General features: G+C 39.8%; 1 protein-coding gene across 1 annotated transcript in view; it reads right to left on the minus strand.

Moving 5' to 3' along the window:
* Positions 1 to 1,446: 1,446 nt before the first annotated feature.
* Positions 1,447 to 21,618, minus strand: part of IL1RAPL1 (interleukin 1 receptor accessory protein like 1) — a 729,989-nt gene continuing 709,817 nt past the window's right edge. The window contains exons 9-11 of the mRNA XM_049834719.1: positions 16,983 to 17,126; positions 3,699 to 3,869; positions 1,447 to 2,354 (exon numbers count right to left, since the gene is read on the minus strand). Coding sequence (XP_049690676.1) covers positions 1,636 to 2,354; positions 3,699 to 3,869; positions 16,983 to 17,126 — 1,034 coding nt within the window. The 3' untranslated portion in view covers positions 1,447 to 1,635. The remainder of the gene's footprint in view (positions 2,355 to 3,698; positions 3,870 to 16,982; positions 17,127 to 21,618) is intronic.

Genomic DNA, 21,618 nt, shown 5'->3' on the forward strand with positions numbered 1-21,618 from the left:
CCAGCTCCTCTGCTTCTGCTAGCAGAGACCAGCAGAGAGCTCGGCCTCAATATGTTGTAGAGCTACAGCACCGCTCCCCTCTCTCTCTAAAACCAGAAAGGACTTTTCCATTATTTAAAACATGAGTAAGATGCTTATTTCATTTGTCTTAAAGATGCCCAGATGTAAACATAGCGGTTGGGTTGGTTTTTTTTTTTCTTCCCTGGCAGCCATGGTGCACGCATTATTTGCAACTCCTCAAAGATAGAATCATACATAAAAAATAAAACTAATTTATTTATTCATTAAAGTGAATAAATTGTTTTTAATACTTCCAGGTCTGATTTAAATATTAATTTTGTATAAATAAAGTTTATTCTGAAAACAATGATATTTGTTGGTATTCATGTCATTTTTTTCTGCCTGAGTTCTTACTGAAATCATGTTGAAACTAATAAAGTTTTACTTATTGTTACAAGCTAAAACCAAATGAAAGCAGAATTCTTAATCCTGAATATATCATTTTAAAGCAAATACAGTTTTTGGAACATTAAAATACAAGGGGACTCTGTAATCCACAGCAAAATAATGTTTTGCTCTTACTCTTTTAGAAAATAACACTTTCTGTAATACAAAGTGACAAACCATCTACAATACTGTCTTTTTATTCCCCTTTGGTTTGGAAGTCGTCACTGTAAATATCAGCAGGACTCTCTGCACTTCAGTGCCTATTGCCTCCCTTGTCTTACTCGCCTGACGATTGCAAACGATCTTATTTGCAGGATTTTGAAAGGGGGGAAAGAAAAAGTTAAATGCTTAAAAATAAAATCCACAACCACATTAATATTTTTCCAGGAAGTGTTAAAAATAGGGTTTGCTTTTATATTTATAAAAGGGATACAATCAACTCATTCTTAAAATAATAATTGAAAAAAATAATAATAACCAAACCCAAGAAAGCAAAAACCAAACCGTCTCTAGTTTCTACACACTCTGTAGTGACTACTGTGAAGCAACCGATACAGATTGGGTATATTCTGTTGTTTGACAGGTATCTACCAAGTTACATGTTAGATGATCAGGCTGTAGTGTTACCCCGAACGGGGGTCATTGTAAGGGCGGGGAAGGAGCAGTGTACATTACGGGAGTAGAAACGAAACTGGAGCTCTCAGTGAGGGATGGGGTCCTTCTAAGAACAGATATTCTCCAAAAGAGGTGAACTGCAGCAGGCATGGCCTTCAGGAATCAGGCTAGGCAGGCCAACAAAATGGATGGTGCTTCTGATATCAACATAGCTTTGTCCAAGCATTCCCAAGAAAGGTTAAAACCAAACAAACCAAAAGTCTAAAACTATACTAATGAAGCAAAAAAGTTTCCTATCTATACAGCAGTCTCTTCATTTAAAAAAATGTAAATATACAAATTCCAATGACATATAAAACAAAGTCGAAAATGTGAATGGGAAGAGACATGGGTAAAACAGGAAGACTGATGCTACAAAGAAATTGCAAAAACCGTATGTACAAGACCCTGTTTTTCCTCGTATGTTGTCGATTGTAATGCATGTTTAACAGCAGCAGTCGAGGATGTAGTTCCAGGCACTGGACTGCAGACTCAGCTCCTACTCAAGGGGGTTGACGGCCCCTTGCATTTCGGTCACCAAATGACACTCGATATACTGGTCTCCCGTGGCAAGAGGGGCAGTATCGCACTGTTTGTGTGAGCCTCTTCGGGATTCTGCTCCCGGTTAGTTTTTGTCTGTGGCCGCTGACCGTTTATAAGTGTCATAGGGATGTTGCAGTAGGTATGCTGGTTACCTATTGAGGTAAGCGGCAGGGTGCCGGTAGGAGGTACATCGTATTCATAGCTTCGATAATAGTGTTTCTGGCGCATCTGTGAATGATATGTGTTATGAAAGGTGGAGCGCAGGTCCGGATGGGCAGTGGCAAGAGCAGTGGAGGTGGCAGCAGCCATGGAAATTGCGGAGACTGTCTGCAGTTCCCCAAAGGGCCCCTGCTCACTGACATCTAAAACCTGCTCGTGTGTGATGGGTTCAATCCTCTTAAAAGGCATTTCGTACTGTAAACGTTTCCAGAACTTGGAATTCAACTTGTTGCATTTTGGTCCGTGCCATTTAATGACAGTGAGGAGCTTGATGGTATGTTTCAGGGCCTCGACCTCCTGGTAGTTCATAACTCCTCGTAGTTCACTGCATTCAATCAGTATCACTTTGATTTCGCCCGTGACTAACATGTTTCGAAGCCGCGTTTCCAGTTCAAAGATGCTCCAGCCTCTTCTTACCACGTAATTTGGAGTCATGACGATGATCAGTCGCTTGCTTTGGTCTACACATCTTGCCACGTCTTCAATGTAGGCTACAAAATAAGACAATCGCTCAAAAATCAATCTAAGAAAACACTCTGCAACACTCTGCTCCCATAGACTGGGGAGAAACGACAGGGGCAAATCCCCGCTCCCAGAAGAGCTCGCTGATATATGTAAAAACATCACTTGCAAACGTGCCAGGTTTACTTCCCAGGACACGGTCCTGGGCAACCTGCTCTAGGCGGCCCTGCCTGAACAGAGAGGTTGGACAAGACGACCTCCAGAGAACCCTTCCAACCTCAGCCATTCCGTGATCCTGCGAAACATCTGTTCCCTCAGGCGCTACGGATTGTGAGTGTTTGTTTATGAGCTGTGGTTTTGTATCAAGATCTGTATCTTTATTGGAACACGTGTGTCCGCCACCATTTTTTTCTTTAAAGAGGCAAAGTCACCCAGGCAGGTAACAGAGCAGCAACTGTGTGCTTCAGGGCTTCAGTCCCAAACCCAAAGGATACTCTAAGGTCAACTGTAGGGTTAGATTCTACTTTTCCTTTCATGCCCCCACCACACACACTCACAAACCCAGTGTTGCCTCCTGCAAATTAATGTTCAATTTGCTGTAGATTCAAAAAACATCCATGTGATCATTCGATGTTGTGCTTTGCCTATATCAAGCATCCTTTCTTATCTTTAGTAAAAGGTACTGATCTTAGTAGCGGTCTGTACGGTTACACTGAAGTTATGAAGAATGCTAGAGCAACTTACAAAAAAAAATCACTGTACGTGGGTTGTAATATGTGAAAGAAACATGAAAAAGATCTACTTGTTTGTACCAGCTGGAATCAATTCTCATTTTCAGCCTGTGAGAACGATCCAGTACCTCCACTACACATTTATCAGCAGCGGACACTAGCAGAACTCACTACTTTGCCCTACTGTAGATGGTATTACTAACCCTTGCCTTAGTCCAAACACAACTTTTTCTTTCCTGTCTGAATTTCTGTAATAAATACTTAGAAACCTGGCTACCTTTCCAGGTAAATTCTAAGGAACAGAAAACAAAGACCTCATTTGTAATGAGGTCTTCATTCCTAGATGGGCAAGCTCTCAAAAAATCTGTGAAAAAATGTTAGTCTCATTCATTTCCTTTACTTATGCATGCCCTTTCTGCACTGTCTCACCTTCAATCGACATAATACAAATACTAAAAAAATAATCCTCTTATCTGGCAAATACACATGAAGTACGTTTGGTGGCTTATCTTCACCATTCTCTAAGACAAGGGAGGAAAGGTGACATTCTGAAGGAGTAGGTATAGAAACGATACTAAAACCATCGCTGCAAACGCTGCATTTGCTGTTCAGGAAACACACCAGCATGAAGACATGACTTACTTCCTGTGGGAATCAGATCTCTGTCTGGTATGAACAACTTGTAACCATAATGCTTTTCAAGCATATCTGGTAGGATCTCAAGAGCAAATCTTTCTTCTTCTCCAGTTTCTTGATTCCACTGGTCAGGATCCACTTTGGTATAAGATAGATATGCATCATAGTCTTTGTTGTCTAAGGAAAGAGAGGAAGAAAGTAAGTTAGCTGATCCATTATTCTTGCAGATGTCCTAGATAATTCTCCAGGAATTATTTCTGGGACCATTTCCCAGGAATAGGAAATCGTTCAGATAAAATGGCAAGCCTTCACCCAATCTCCAGATATAAATCCATTCACCTTTCCCGTTTTACCTGGTAGAGGCAATCTTTACGTACACAGAGGCAAGGGAGAAGGGATCCATATCCATACACTGCAGTCAGTTTGTTCATAAGCATTTGTGTAAGGCTCCGTATGAAGGAAATCCACTCAACTGTGGGGGGACGGCTTGGGAGCCCAGAAGAAAAAAGTTGCTGAAAAGAATTGGAATTCTTCTCTAACTTTCAAAGGGAAAAGAAAAACATGGAAATATCTAAGCTAATGTGCAATTGTTTCTGTTGCATAGTAAAAACGTTTCAGTCTTGCCAAATTTTTACAATAAATTTAGGGCTTGGGGCTGGAATGTTCTAAGCATATGTGTAGCTTACTTGTAAAACTCATTAGCTTTCCAGGTCTGAAATTATTGCCAAGCTTAAATCTTTGCACCATCAGCTCCTGATAATGCAGTTTAAATCTCTTGAATTCTGTGTGCTTAAATTTGCAAATTTAATGTTGCATTAATGTACATTTCGTTACTTAACAGTGTGTTATTTCATTTCAATATGAGAAATAAATGTGCCTGTTTCTTAAATGTGCTTGGTGTGCATACTTGAAAGGCTGAATTAAAAGAGCCATCATTAATTTTCATTAGGAGGTCAATAATGCCAAGTGCTCTGGAACTAATTCAGTGGAATAAGAGGTCACGTTTTGACTTCTGTTGTGAAGAAAGCAGAAAAAAATCAATGGTGAGAGTAATGAAATGTTAACATCCTTCTAACTCGCTCGACAACACTATGCACAGGCTATCGAGAATATCAATTGCTTGTAAAAGAGACTTGATTGAATACTCATCTGTGTGTCATAAGTAACGTCATATTCAGTCAATGCTGACTTCAGTTATTTACCGAACCAATCCTTTCCTCGTTTTACACCTTTTTGTACTCTGGTAGCATTTTTTGGAAAAGCCTGACAAATGCAGGATAGGTGCAAAGAGTATAAATAAAATTAATGAAACGTCGCTAATCTTGAATAGTCCACTTCCTCTTCCTGAGGAACCATGTATACTATGCTCATTGACATTTGCAGATGACAAAATTAAAGTGGTAAAACTGTAACTACTTTCAAACTTTCCAAACCCATGAAATGACCGTGTGCTCATTCCCTCCCCTACAAAAATACACTTTTTGTGTATTGCCTATCGGATTGTTATATCCCCAGAAAACAAAACAAACAAACAAAAACAACAACAAAAGAAAGGGAAAAAAAAAAAAGAAAAAGAGGAGCACTGCCTTCTATGGTTCACTCTTCCCATTATTTTTCTTTGGAGGATTTGTGAAACCACGATCCTTAACGCTAGACAAGTGCCTAATGCCTTTGACAATGCCTTGAGATAACACTGAATGGATCAAGTATGAGGTAAAGGGAGATTACACAGCAGGTTTTTGCTTCTACAGTAGGACAGTGTTAACCCAGCAAGCGAGTTAACACACAGAAAGGTCAAGAGATATATGGGGAAATTATGACAGCCGACAAAATGATGATGAGGTAATGCCATTTTCTGCTGCCACCTTAGTAATGGTCCTAACCATAGCGCATGCTCAAGAGCAGTGTTGCTCTGTTGGAAGTCTTTGAGTAAAGATGAGAATGTATAATTTCTCAAAGGGATAAATAATAAGAAATAATGCAGTGTTCAAACTGTTTCAAAGGCTCAGGGTATTGTCTGTTAAGATGGTTTGCACATTCTTATTTAGAGGGAAAATTATTCTTGCTATCCCACTGTTTTCTTGCATATGTAATTATCGCACTGATGCATTTATTTGAAATATACATTTTTCATACCACGGAGGCTCCAGAATTTCTACTGACTACAACTGCGTTAGCTGGTATTGCAGGGAACATATTTATTTCCACCCTAGTCCCCTAGTTTTAACAGCATTTGAGGGGCAAAGAATGGCCAGGATCAAGGGTATGTCTACACAGATGGGTTCAGGCAACCATTAATTTATTCAAACTCCAATCCGGCAAGATACGTAGTCTGGTTTGGGAAGCTGCTAGATGCATTAGCACAGTGGTTTCCCTGAGCTATTATACTCCCCATCTGTCAAGTTTCTTTAATTTTGTTTAATGAAAAGTAAAAAGTTCAGCTTACAGCAGAATTACCTTATGTGGTAATTTTATTATTTGATGGGCTGACATACTGACATGAGCAGACAATCTGCAAAATGTGAAATGCCTGGGATACGCAGGGGATGATGACATATGCCTTTGTTTTACTTCCATGATATTTATGTATTAGCCTGCTTTTAGTTAACTAAAATTATTTGGGTTACATTGCCAACTCTGTGAAACATTTTAAGAACTACAGCAGGCAGATAGTTACGCAGCCATCAGAAGCCATCTTTTCTGTTATGTGATCAAAGAGCAATGGCATTATTTACTACTTTCTCTAATTGTTACGGATAGTCAAAAAATGTAGAATTTCAGTTGTAATGAAAAAGGTGAGAACTCATAAAATTGTTGAAATCTCCCATCTCCAGGCAAGTATTTAAATACACAGTAGGTAACGTCTCTGCATGTTGTTCTTCTCCGTTAAATGGTCCCACCTACTCCTGCTTGTAATGGGTGGGACTGATGCCTACATTCTAAAGAACATCTCTGATCTTAATTCAGGTTTTTTAATGTGCTGTCCCAATGGGCTGAGAGGAAAAGATGGGAGCCTGCAGACATCCAGATCTTACAGCTGAGTCAAACTCTGGGAGCTGGGGCTCGTATCTTGCCAGACTCTTGGCCACGTCATGTGGAACCCCTTTGCTCTCGGGCTGTTTCCCATGTAAACCTTCCTTCGAGCAACGCTTCCAGAAGTCCCCAGACTCCCAGCAAGCATGCAGGAAGTCGATCACTGCTTTTTTGTTTTCTTCATCGTTCACTGGAACAGCTATTTCACCCGTGAAAATATTTGGTGGCAGCACACCTGCCTTTTCCAAGAAAAAACCATTTCACCAGAAAACTCCTGATCTGTTCCTAATCACAAATCAAGTCATAAAGGACTTGATATTACTGCTTATGTTATTATGTAGTATGATAATTACAGATTTGGCTATGCAATAAGTTCAGATACTGGCTGGATCTAATATGCAGTGTCAGAAAAAAAGGGCAAAAATCTAACTTCAGAACAAAGCTGGTGGCAAACTAAGCTTTTCTTTGAAATGAGAATGTCCTCATTTCCCTTCATCAGCAAACAATTAAGTCTTCTATCCAAGCATCTTCAGAATGAAAATGTGATTGATTGTTGCTTGCACTTTGGCTTTAGATATAGATTATGCCATTTCGAAGATTTATTTTTTGCCAGGCTCCTGTGCATTAGCAATAAACTGGAATATAGTTACTCATTACCTGTTTCCTCCCACACTTAGGAAGAAAAATACGTGTTAGTAACCAAAGGCAGGGATGTTGATAATTTCATCTGAAACTTTTTTTCTTTCCCATGGAGACTGAAACCAATTATCTACGTATACTTTTGTACCTGAAAGCAGTCCTATCCTATTAACCATTTCAGGATTCTTTTTTTAGAAACATATCAGAATAAGTTGATCCTGAATTGCCTCAAGGTATGTTGCAGAGCTGTATTATGTTACGGCTGTCCTTTAATTTAGTGAGCACAACTGGGTGTGACGTGTGCTATCATGCAACAGCAATACTTTGAAACATTTTGGCGTATTAAGTTTCCCCTTCTCATTCTTTGTGAATGGACAAGTAATCCTCTCCAGTTATGTGGTTTGTAGTTGCTTTCTGCTGCCTACAGGTAGTATACAACTAGGATGGAGCTCTTCAACTCAACAGCCTCCATTTCAGTGAAGTTTTGTTGTATTCATTAATTGAAAATATTGAAAAAAACCTCTAAAGCACACCTTGCATGGCCAAATTCAGCCAGACTTGATATAAAAAAATTCTTTGTTATTCTACTGTAGACAACCGTGAGAGCATGTGGAAGCTCTGGATAAGTTAATCACAATGGGGCCAAATACCGCCCGTGCTCAAGGTATGATGCATTCATTCCACAAACGTTTCAGCCATCCCAAAACCACCAGTACTGCAAGACTCGGGTCAAAACGGACTGTGAGGTACAAACCTTGCCATATCATTTCAACTGTTCTATAGAGTTGAAAGTGAGGACACTGGGTAATGGCCATGGAGCTGTGCTCAGCCACAGATCTGACGAAATTGTTTGGATCGATCTTACGGGTAAACATTGAGGGTGAAATCCCAGCTTCATAAATAACAGGCAGAAACTTCATTTAGTGGCCCAAGATTTTAGCCAAAACACCTGTTGCACCATTGCCACATGCATTCTTCAGTGCTGTCCATTCCTTTCGGTACTCATCCAAACGTAGAATATATTCTCGTATTCCCTGTAACTTTCTACAGTGTTAATCCAGCAGAAGTGATATAAACTTCTAGGGCATGAAGTTGTAAATGCTGCTTGTTATTCCAAGGATGTGCTCGGCAGCAGTCACTTAAAGGCTCAATGTAAGCATAAAATGAAACCCAGACTCTATACGCATCTACTTTGTCACATGCAAATGGGATCTTTGGGTAAGTAAATTGCTATCAGACATCTAAGAACTCATCTGTATGCATGCTCTTTTAACAGCTACACATGAAGAAATGGTAAGCTGGTGCCTACAGAAAGACAGATGAAACTTCCTTTTCTACACGGACCAGCAAACAGATTCAACTTTGAATTTGTATTACAGATGTACATGTTTTCTAATGATTTCCATGCACTCCAAGATGTCAGAAGTTTGGGCCTTTTATTAAACCTTAAACATTGCAGATACTTCTCCTAGTGGGGGACAGAAGTATATATATGGATGAAAAACCAAAAATAAAAAAAAACCCTTCATAGAGTCATTTTTTTGTTATCAGTCATGTTCAAGCAGATGCCAAACTCTGATTTTCAGCTGGCATGATATATTTTAGCACAAGACAGATTAATAGATCGAAATAAAGAGAAATCCCACAATGTCATCTTTCACAGTGAATCTTATCTCATGAAGCTGTAAGACCGAGACACCAGGGTCAACCTCCACCTCTGCCCATCCTGAAATCCTCCAGAGGAATCAGCAGAGACTCAGACACACGTTGCTGGAGTCTAGGAGCAATGCGCCGATTTAACTGAGTTCCAGGATTTCAAGTAGGGGTCTTAGAAATGACAGACCAGATCCTCCCGTTGCTGTAGGGAGTTGAGGTCAAGCAGATGCAGGAGGCTTTCCTCTTTAAAAAACGTGCTGTGTTCAGGAAAGGTTGCAAAGTACTGGGCTTTTGAAATTTCCCAGAGACCCTAGTTGCTTCAAAATTATAATGACTATGGCATTTCACAATCTGTATTTGTTTCATGATCTGTGGGGCCACATTTAATGTACACACTGCAATAGTGTTCATCACCCTTAACGTAATAAAAAATGTAATTTAAATGCTTAGTTGAGTAAAATGCCCAAATCCTAAGTCTTTCAAAATGCTTATACTTTTCCTCACACTATTTACTGTTGCATATGACGCTCACCATAACATTTTCTTTTCCTTTCAATGTTAATAAAAATTAAGAATTACCAACACTAGCTTTTTCTGTGGCAAAGTATTTGTTAAGTGTAGCATTCCTAATGATAGTTCATATCCTTGTGCGGAGTGGGTAATGGTGAATTGGAGGGAGGTTTTGTAAATGAAACACTGGGGAAGAGGTTAAAGAAATGTAATCAATTCTAAATAGATTCTGGGGTTTTCTCAGCATACTGCAGACCAGAAAAAAAAAGGGTCCTTCATCCCTAGTAGGCACATTTATAAAAATATTAATGCAATTGGCATGCGTTTCTTTTTTTTTTTTTTTTTTCTACTCCTCCTCCCCCCATTAAGCCACATTGAACTTTGGAAGTCTAAAAACATGAAAAAAATAAAAGAAATACCAATTTTAAATTTGATTTTATAAGAACATTTATGAAAACCCCAAGATATCAATGCTGCGTTTGACATTTCTTGAAAATTAGGAGTGATTCCCAGCAGACAAAAAATTCAGTCAAAAAATAATACAATGACATGATTTCAAGTGTAAAATAAATTCTCTCTGTAAGCTATATTTTCCCTGGTTTTCTATAATTACAGCTAAAGTTTGTCATTGATAGATACATAAAATAGAATATTACTTATTTAAACCGAATAACCTATTATTAAAGTTAATTTTTTCTCTTATATTTAGTCTGATTTTTTATTCCTAACTAAACGAAGAGCACATCTCAAATGTTTCTCAGTCATTCTCATTAACACGGAAGTTTAAATTTATTACTACTACTGAAGACATTCTACTTTCAATATAAAAAAACTTGATGAAGCATTAATTTTAGAAGTTGCTCTTGACAGATATGAAAACTCGGAGATCCTTATAAGAGTTTCATAATATTAAAAAATTACGAAAGTTAAAAGATGGTGCTAGAAATTATTCTCTTGGTTGTTATGAATTATCTGCAGGTCAAATGCCAAACTAAGAAAAAGCCGTATTATTAGTAGATACTGAAAGACTGAGTGGAAACTACCTAGCTGGAGCCATAGCATAGCATGGTAGTTATCTATGAAAGACTGCAGGACACTAGCTACTATTTAAAAAAGGAGAAAGCAGGAGGAGGCACTAATAAAGAGGGTCACGTAAACTCTGAAAATGGAAGAAAATATTTTTTTTCTATACTAAAGAAGTTCCTTAAATAAAAAGTGTCAAGAAGTGATGCTCTTATTATGGTCCTAATTCAACAAAGCAACTAGCTCTAGCTACCTGTATAAAATACATGCTTAATTTTACGTATATTCCTTAGCTCTGTTGATCTCAGTGACAGTACTTGTATCCTATCATTGGGTTAAGTATTTTGGAGATAAGACAGCCTTGATCTAGGCAAAAGCAGTGAAAAGTTAAGTAAATCATTATAAATATAAAAAAAACCTCAAGGAAGGAATGGCTTGGAAACAGACTTTCAATCTAAGATTCTTGAAATCAGATGCCAATGTGCTGTGTTCATCTCACCTACCTCCAAAATCTGCAATGTTCTTTGGCCTTTGATAAAAAGACCTTCAAAGCTTAGAACCATTTGACAGAGCTGCTGGTTGAGGAACAGGAGATATCTCAGTCTTCACTGATTTATATATGGGAGTCTTCCCCCCCCCCCCCCCTACTTTACATCTGGAATTTCTAACCTATAACAATCTTCTAGTTTGGAGTCTAAAGATGTTCCTGGTGATATTGTTATTTTATTTTGTAATATAGATATATATATATATTACACATGTACTTTAGATGCTATAAAATAGGAGGAGAGAAAAAAGCGGTTATTTTTCTTTCAATTAGTAAGTTTCAAGGAAAGAACCTAGATAATCCTATATTCAGTGGAGACATAAATTGAGATCTTACTGTTTGAATTGCCTTTCAGATGTAAATAAATAACATAAACAAGAAGTTAAGAGAAGCAGTACTTTAACAATAAAATTGTAATTAAATAAGAGGAAAAACCCTTTTTGTAAGCAGTAATATTTAGAAAGATGAAAGCTGCATTTTTCTAAAGGTGATTTTAATAGAATTTGAAATTGATATTCATGGAGCAGGATTTCTTATTGCCACAATTTGCCAATAGCCAATAAGAATACGTACGCAGTGGTGAGGCGGCTATTGCAAACTTATTCTACGGGTCCCCAGGGAAGATTCTGTAATTGCAAAGTCACTAACTTCAGCAGTAATTTCAGTCTAGCTATACCTGCATAGCATAATCATTAACACAAGTGCTTTGGCGGTGCCTAAACTGTTGGTAGAAGTTATATTTGAAAGTTAGCAACTAAGTCACACTGAAACATTAAGAATCTGAAAGCGTTGCCTTTCCTTGCTGCATAAGAGGTTTACTGGAATGAAACCCGGGAAGCCACTAAGAAATGTATCTTACCTGCTCTTGTCTTGTACCGTTAACAAGATATTATCTGGGCAATCCCATAGGTCTCTCCATGAACCCTGTTAGTCTTTTGCAGCTAAATAACGGTAAGGACAAAAATCATGATTACCTAAGGACTCCCAGGTGCAACAGAGACTTCAAGGCAGAAACGGTTTCATCAACCTCCTAATTCGAGCATTGATTTGCTTCTCCTCCGCGAGCAGTAGAAACTCATCTCTTAAGAAAGTGCAACCAGCACAGCCAAGAACCAGCCACTATCGATGTCATGTACTGAATCCAAACAAGATTTCCTGAATTTACAGAGCTCATCAGTGACACATTTTAAGCACGTTAGGAGCGCTTTTTTTGTAATGCGGGAAAAACAAACAAACCAACAAAAAGCAGCAACGTGCAGAACTGAAAGTGAACTTTCAGAGTTCAAGTGAAAGTTCAGAGGAACTCGCCAGCCCTGGCTCCCAGGTGCCTTAGAATCATAGAATCATTTAGGTTGGAAAAGACCTTCAAGATCATCGAGTCCAACCATCAGAAAGGAAAGCTGAGAATAAGATCAGGGACACCGCAGAGAGCTCCTGTCCAATGTTGTAGAAAGAGCTGATGGGACCTAAAAGCACCAAGGGTCATCGTGACGGTCATCATATTAGCTGCTAAGCAAAGCTCTCACTTTCTAGTTATCAGCTACCTAGGGTTTTTTTGTTCTTGAGCCTAAAGCTTGACTTCTTGGCAGCCTAGCTGTGAGAAATGATATTTATGTAAATTTCATTAGGAAACTATTTACAGCACATTTGTTCAGACTTTCTCTTTAATTGCGACTTTTTTATTCTTATGAATTTTAATGCCAGCCTCTTAATGTAGAATTTCTTCTTTTTTATCACAGTGTTCACCCCTTGGTTATTAATTCCTTCATACAAAAACTTCCACGAATTTAAATGGTCACTAATGTACCCAGGTAACGGTAGGGGCTGGTGCCTGCAGACTGTTCCTGCTGCTAACTGTACCATATGGTCTTTTCTGTGAAACTGGAATCTGGAATGCAAATGCAATAAATACGTTCATGTTTTTGAGTAATTTTGCCTATCTGACCGTGTCCAATGGTTTTCAGCCTGTCAGCCGTAGACTTCTGGATTTATCCTTACTATACCTTAAAGCTGGAAACTCTCAGGTCTTGAAATGGCAAGAAAAAGTTGAAAATAGCCGTTTTGATGACTTTGAGCCTCCTGTCCACTTTCAAGCAGCATCATAAATGGTGGTACTTAGGCAGTGGTCGCACTCCCCTCTCCACCGTCGCTGTGTCTGCCGGGGCTGTCATGCCTGGGGACTGATCCTTGCACGATTTGATGAGCAGGAGCAGTCTCACAAAGTACAAAGTTGTCCCAGGTAAAATCCTGGGAAAATTTCCATAGATTTTAGGGGGCCTGGAAGTCAGCTTGTATGTCGGCAAAGAACGGATTTTTTTTTTTTTTTTTTTTTTTTTACAGTGGTATGATCTCTTCTGCTACAAGTAACCTTCCAAGGTCACAGAGTGCAAGGTAGAAAGAAGTCAGGGCATGTATTGATTGCAGGTACTTGTAAATGTTTACTTGCATTTTTACTCTTCTCTGTTAGTTAAAGTACGATAGTTTGTAAATCAAGCCATTTAAAAACTGGGAAAAGCAGCAAGGGAAGATCCTTGGGAAAAAACCAAAACATAAAAAGTAACTGCTAAAACACTCAGAGGATGATCACGGTATAAAATTTCTTGTGTTGGAGCTCAATTACGGCAAAATAGAAGAAATCATCACTTCTAAAAGTGGTTTTCACTAATAATGTGTTAGTTCTTAAAGTGCGCTTTATGGACAAGGCTTTTTAAAATAAGCTTTTAAGTTTAGAGGTGCAAATCTAAAAAGATTGCCTGACATTTAACAATAATCAGCCCTAAGAAGTTCCCAGTGAAGCATCAATTTCTGAAGATGTTGTTGTTTTCAGAACGCTACTGGACCTTTCTTTGCATACAACTCCAAGGTATCACCTTCATCATGTATGCGGGGAGATCTTGAACTGAAATTCTCCACTTAAATTTGGGAGACCACCAAACCGGTAGGGGTGAGGAAGCCTCACCAAACCTGCGGTGAGGAAGCTACTGCTTTGCCAAGGGTCAGAATGTTTTTCTCGCCGCCGTGCTCCAGCTCCCAGGGGGATCTGTCAGACGTTCCCAGTGAGGTCCCCCGACTAAACACCGGCACGTCGCGATGCTCCACACCGAAGGACACAACAGGGTGTCTGTCACACAGTCCCCCGGTGTGGAGTCAGTACAGAGTGGAAGAAAAAGCGATAAAACAGGAGCTGGATTTGATTTTATCCCAATTTAGTAGGAAAGGCAGAGAATTAACCATGAAAACAGAAAAGGGGGCTTCAATGCCCCTTCCCAGGAGACATTAAAGGCAAGACTGAGCTAAAGTGTTTGCAGGAGAGAGAAAAGAGCAGAAGGAGAGTCTAGTCCCCAGGAGAAGAGAGAAGATGGGAAATTCAAAGCTGCAAGTTAGAGAAATGAGGAATCAGCAGCTGCGATCCCTTGCTTAATCTACAGTACCCCTACAGAAAGTAATAAATTAAGTTGCATTAGCTGTGAGGGTTAAATATTTTGTTTTCAACTATTTTTCACAATTTACCCATACCTCCCACAGAAATGCATAAGCTGGCCTCAGAAAAACCGATGTGTCTAAGGCTTGGGAAAGGAAAGAGGAATTGTGATGAGATTTGACATCCTGAAGGGCTTGTTCTCTGATCAGGGAAGAAAAGAAGCCATGCATTTTAAAGGAGATTTTCAACTGAAAATTTTAATTGGACCTCACTTTTAAAGCGTTTTGAATCCTCTCTGGGTACAATATAGTGCACACAAAAAAAAGCGCCTGTGATATTTTGATGTTTGCTTATCTATATGCTGTCCCGAAGTATGACAGAACATGGTGTAAATTATGAATAGCACGTGGGCGCTGTGCTGTTGCACTGCAGGAGATGCGGTTAGAAGAAGATTTTGAGAGTTCAGCATTTCGTGTTTGTCAGTAACAAACTAAGCCAAAGGAAAGGATCTGAATGTACGTCTGTAATTTATTTCTGCACAAGCCATGGCTTGGTCTTCTGTCGTGGCATTTTCTCTCTGTCTTCTTGCCTTTGCAACAGTGTAAGTGAAAGAGAGTAAAAAGCCCAGCTGCAATAATTTCTTTGGCACAACGGGGTTTATGCACGTTGCTAGTACAGTGAACACAGTAGGAGCTACAGGTTGCTATTAGGAATCTCCAAGTAGTATTTTTCTTCTTATATTGCTGCGGTTAAGCACCCAATCTATCAGTGCTTGCATCGATCATCTAAGGAGAATCCCTGCTTTATCTCCTTTAACAATGATCTTTGCTCAGAAGGATAAACTGAATGGATATTGATTTTCTTCCTTTGGAATCCCAGAACAGTATCCTTTAGAGGTCACTTTTGTGCTGTTTAAAACGTGTGATTAAAGTATTGTTGTTCCCAGGTGACCAGTGTTGGGGATGGGAGGAGAGAGAGGCAAGCACGTAACACCTGGTAGAGCAAGTCTGCAAATGAATTGGAATCTTTTGAGATAACAATAAATGACAGCCGTAAAAGTAAGAATTACTGATACTGAGAGAGAAAACATTAAATTGCATCTATTTAAACAATGATTAATTAAACTGTCTATTTCTGCGTAATATAATATGACTATTAAGAAATTCACACAATTCATACAAGTAAGCATGCCCCTTTAAACTGGGGGCTGCTTTGTGGAGAAGAGACGATCTCAGCTCCTGAAAAAAAAGGTGTCTGCCAAAACCCGCCATGAATCACAGTCCATCTGGGCCTCAGTTTCCTCCTCTGTAAAATAAGTAGAATAACCTGATTTCCCCCCCCCACTGAGCTGCTATATTAATGCATCCTTCTTGTAAATCCAGTAGAAGGATACAAAATGTTCTAAAGTTCTTGGGCTTGTTGTTCTGAGCATCTTCTATTTTGAATCCTTGTGCATTTTTAGATGGGAGGCAGAAGTGGGTCATTCCCTAGTGATCTTATTATGGAAATCTTTCCCTTATATAAGGACCTCTAATTCTTCTCACTTATCGGTGAGAGATTTGGCCAGCGCTTGTTTATCAGTACGTATTTATTTTAATATGTCACAGTGGCTTCTGCCCACAGGCTATTACCTTGAACTGTAAAATAACTTATTAGTCTTTCAGTAAAATAGAAGGTCCTGTCACCAAAGACATAGTGGTAGCACAAAACATCAGGAACTCTGACCCAAGAAACCAAACGAAATTAATCAGAGCCTGCAGCTCAACCCAGTTCACTGTTCAACAGCAGTTTTGATTAGTAGGGCTAGAGGCAAAGAAGACCTTTTCCTTCAGTGCCTAAAAAGAGAAGGAAAGAAAATGCACGTATACATTTGACACAAGCCGGTGCATACGTTGCGTATTACTTTTGTTTAGGCTGGGTGTCCTTGAATCACAGAACAACTTTAATGACCATTAGCCGCTCTCTCAGTGATTAAGTAAATGAACTCAAGAAAATGAACTGCCGGGTACATTCCCAAACACTCGGTACAGTTTATTGAAAGTGATCAGTTTAAACGAGCAGTAAATTGAGATTCACTTCATCCTCTACCTATTTGGCGAGTACAATTAGGGAAGACAATCCCTAGCTTATGGAGAAGCGAAGCTGGCTTTCGGTACTGACAGAAAGTGAAAACCTTTAATGCGTCAGCGTTGCTAATCTACATTCAGTGTCGGGAATAAAAAACTAAAAGACACGGGTGTCTTCTGGAGCTCCAGAGAGCAGCGCGTACATCAGCCCAGCAATCACTGCTGCTAATGTGCTGTATGAGGAATGCATATTCAAGTCGGTGCCTAATGCAGCGAGAAATAAAAATTGCAGTTGTTAACACATCTTGAACTGAACTGAAATTTGGGCCTTGGTGGAGAGAAATGAAAGACAGGCATACTTAGAAAGTAGGAAACGTACTAAGAAGCTGCCTTACCTCCATCTAGTTCTTCAGCTCCAAAATGATTCCTGTAGAAGAGCATAATCTCTATCTTGTAACACTTGTAGATAGTCACTAAACAAACAAGCAGCAGCAGAATAGCACCAAGTCCACCAGCAAGCTCAACTGTGTACATCAGCTCTGCAAAGAATTACAAAACGCAATAATAACCACATTGCAAACCAGAGAAAGATTAGCAGCAGACCTCGTGCTTACGTTAAACATTAAAATAAAACAATGAATGATGGGTTATTTCTGTATTTTGTGATAGGGCCCTTGAAGAAATACTAATTCTAACTAATAGAATTTTTTTTCCTTTATTAAACTACTTTTTCCTCTGGTACACCATCTGAATTGCTCATTTAAGAAAACAACAATTGCTGGGGATGTGTGTGTGTGTGAGAGTACGTGCACATATATAAGAGGTATTTGATAACTCTCTTCCTTCACGCTCTCTGTAGATAGATCACAGTTTGCTTTACACAGATAAATGTTGACATTCTACTTACAATGAAAGCAGAGGTGACTGTTCCTTTTTGGGGGACTATAATGCAAACACAGCTCCTCCCTTATTCCACATAAAAATAAGAAGAGTTTCAGTCTATGTGATAAGATTACACTGATTTGATTCTTTTTTTTTTTCAAAATAAAAATAAATTTAAAAAAACCCCCAACAACACAAAAACTTGAGAGATGTGAAGACAGATTATCCCAGGAGCCCCACAGCCTCACATCTCAAGTTGCGTGTTAATATCTTTGACGCAGTTTCCCAACGATCTGCAGTTCATCTTTATTCTCCCCTTTCGCCCAGTGGGGTCGGCTTATACATAATCACAGCAAACCATCCCAATTTGTCCGTTCTGACGTTCCCAGCCTGACCGTGCCCCGCTGGTGTCTTTGCTGCACTCCGCCACTGGAGACCCACATGATGGATTGAGCTCGTCGCCACGTAGCTCCGGTCCTGAGGACGGGGACTCTGGTCAAATATGGCCACAACTGTCTACTACCAGTAGTATCCTCAGTGGGGCCACTTACCAGTGCATAAGCAATATGCCATCATGGACTTTCACCTCCCTCAGTCTTAACCACTGCACGCTCATAGAGGCTCACACAGCTACGTGGCATCCATTTTGTTGTTACTTTTCATTTGCTTATTGACTGAAAACTGGAGATGTTAAAAAAGGAGGGTGGGAGGAGGAAGAACGTTACTGAGAATTTTTAATCTGAAATGAGTAGATGGCAAATCTGAAGACCACCCATACTTTTCCAATATCACTTGGTTTTGAGGAACGCCAAGAAATCAAACCTTGGAAATCTAAGATATACAGTTTGCTTCATAAAAATCTGTGCCGGAGAAAGCTCAGTTCCGTCTTATTTTCACGGTATGCTCTTCCAGTGGGCAGCTTCTGTCTGAGTGAAGCAGGGTAGCCCTGAAGTAACCTTTTTTTGTGTGTGGTTATGCAGATATGACACTCCAGCACAATACAATTCAATTAGAGAAAAAAAAGGTTAGAGGAAAAAGTGACAATTCCATTTATTTTGACTGCGTCTACTGAGAATCACACACTTTTTTTATTATTTTCAGGGAACTGTAAGAAGATTTCATTGCTCTCTAGAAGACACTAAAAATGTAATAAAATAAAATAAAAAGGCATTTATATTCCATGTCATTCTCTCCAAAACTGTGCTGGAAACTCCTTTGTGTTAGATATTTTTAAGACCGACATGGTTATTTCAGACTTTCAATACTTTTCTGGTCCAGAGAGGGGAATGTTATTAAAAAACACCCAACAAAAAATTGTTTGCATAGACAAGTAATACAGTATTTTAGAATATAAATGGAAATGGAAATTACTCTGCACTGGCTTACTATACCCTGTTTATCATTTTGTACTACAGGTGATGCAGCTGTTCAATGGTAACTAGAAGAAAGACTTTAATATTTCGGGTTGCTAGGCACAAAGTACTCTATGTGCCTGCTGTTATGACTCATTAAAGGCAAGGGAAAGCTTTACAACTGGAAAACAGAAGTTTTTCCTAAATTAATGATTTCGAGATTAAAAGGAATAAATAACTGCAGGTAGTCATCTGTTCACTGTGCATGAAATCAGACTGCACTGCATCACTTTTGCCAAGAGAGTCCCTCTTAGTTATCTTTCTCCCCGTAAAATAATTCAAGATCATGCCTATACTTTTACTTCAGTAAAGTCTATTCAAACACACGTGAAACTGTCCTAAACTAGGCAACCAAAGCAAACAACAAAATTCCCTAAGTCGCCCTGTAACATACTAGAAATTACCTTTTCATGTGCTGCCGCTGAGCCCATCCTGATCACTTACGAGCACAAGGATAAGGTGGTTCTTTCTTAAACAGGTTTGTTTGCAAATTAAGCTTCACGCTCTCTCCATCTAGCACGGCAAGCTCGTATTTTCCTCTGGGCTGGACAACACCTATCAGCACACGTTCGCTCCTGCCTTGGGTGTTATTCGTCGGGGTTCAGAGGCAGAGAGGAGCAGTGATTAGCTTGGCAGACGGCTCCATCCTCACACCCAGACCTGCAAAAGCCCGAGCTAACCCCCAAAGCGCTGGAAGAGGGACAGGCACATCTGTGCAGCGCGGTGGAAGGCGGGACGGATTGGTCCGGGCACCGTGCCACACCACGCTGATGGCTTTCAGGCCTTTGGGTTCGTGTTTTTTCCAGGATGCCAATCCGTGCCCCAGGGGAGGGAGCGCTGGCTGGCTTCGAGCTGCCGCCGGGATTTTAGGAACGGCGTGACCCTGTCTTGCGCCCAACTAAAGGCGTGAGGAGTAGAAGCCTCGGTCCTGCCTCCGCTGTCGGCCCCTTGGGTGACCGAAGCCGTTTCACATTTCTGAGCCTCGTTTTTTCCCAGGGTGAACTGGGGAGGGTGCTTCTGCCTCCTTCGTAGGAGAGGTTACTGGTGGAAGGTGCTCTGTGAGCGCCGAGGGCGTTGGTGATGGGTATGTCAACAAGGACGTGGTGACTGTCAACGCTAAGTTAAAGCGTAACAACAAGGTTAGAGTGGAAGGTTACCTTCACAATAACAATTGTTTCCGCTGCTTTATTCTGCCCTTTGCATTGCGATTTGAGCACAGTTGCTGCAGCAGGCGTTACGCTCCCTTTGAAGTGTGATCTGTTTTTCCTGCTGAAACTCAAGTTTCCTGTAGTGGCTACACGCTAAAAAGATTCCATTTCAGCAGAATTCCACATCAGAGGGGAGAGACGAAAAGTGCAAGCCTTTTAAAACCTATTTAGCCTCCGTGTTACGTTGCTCAAATTACAGACCTGGCCCTCCTTAAGGAGCTGAGACTGAATGTAGAAAATAGTAGAGGAAAATTACTCGGCTAACCCTTAGGGGGACAGGCGTTCTGTTAAACACAACAAATGAGCGAGTGCCAGGGAGTTACATCCAGAAGCACAGCAATCATTTAGTTACAGGCAATTAACAATAGTCCTCCAGTAGCACAGGAACAGTTCTACTCCAAGGGAAAACACATTGATTACTGCAGCAGTAGTAGATTGGTTTCTGAATAAATAGCTTCAATTTAAAACAAGATTTGTTACAAGCATTTTGACCAATGGCTACAATTTTTTTTCCTTATCGGGAGGCTTTGGCCAAGCAACCCAGTGACAGAGATGGCTAATTAAAACAAAGTACTCATCCTCTCCAAATATCAGGCACGATACGGCTGGTAATAAACACACTCATTTTATACCGATTCTGTCCTAATTATAGGCATATTTGTAGGACAGATCTTTGATCTTCACCTGGCTTTAATATTTGATAAACTTCCTTTCACTGTGTCACGCAGGTAATTCACTTATCGTAGCTGGAGTTGTAACAAGAAAGTAAATAGAAGGGTGCCTCCAAAGATTCCTATCTTTTGACATACACGACATGCTTCAGGGACTTTACATTTAATGATCTGTGATCATTTAAAATTAATCTTATTCTATTCATTAGTCCACATACAGCTGAGCTACTAAGAAAAATAATTATATTTCAAACATTCTTTTCTTGTGATTTATAACTCTTCGAGGACATGTGATTTATATCTGTGTATTCAATTTCTGAGCCTGTTTCAAAATCCAATTACAGTCTATCTAAGGTTTCAATTTTGCAATCACTTACGCAGATTGCTTAACTTCATGGACTATAAGTAATCCCTCTGAAGTCAACAGGACTATTCACGGAGCTTCAGGTTAGCGCATACATAAATCTTTGCAACTTTGTGGCCAAAGCTCATTTCCATTCTCTGCTTGTCTTGGACGATTTAGCCCACGAAGCTACAAGGTTTGGTTAGAGACAGTCCTCAGTTTCTCTAGGTATGCTTTCATAGACTTCAGTTACGAAATGAAACATAAAGGTAATAAATAGAATTCGAAAGGGGAGCAGCTGAAGACAATACGAAAGCTCTCGTGACGACACCTGAGAGAAGGTAAAGAAGGCAGATGCTGACAACCAACGCAAGACCGCTGTGTCGTCACGTGCAGCGTTCGTTGTAAATGGGTGTGTGTCTTCTAAAGGAAGGAGGAGGCTGGCTGACACAGGAGTACTCATCTGAGTCTCATTTCAGACCTCAGCAGTAAACAGTGGGCAGAGTTTAGGTTAG

The sequence above is a fragment of the Accipiter gentilis genome, chromosome 32 (assembly GCF_929443795.1).
Source record: "Accipiter gentilis chromosome 32, bAccGen1.1, whole genome shotgun sequence".
In the NCBI taxonomy this organism is placed as follows: Eukaryota; Metazoa; Chordata; class Aves; order Accipitriformes; family Accipitridae; genus Astur; species Astur gentilis.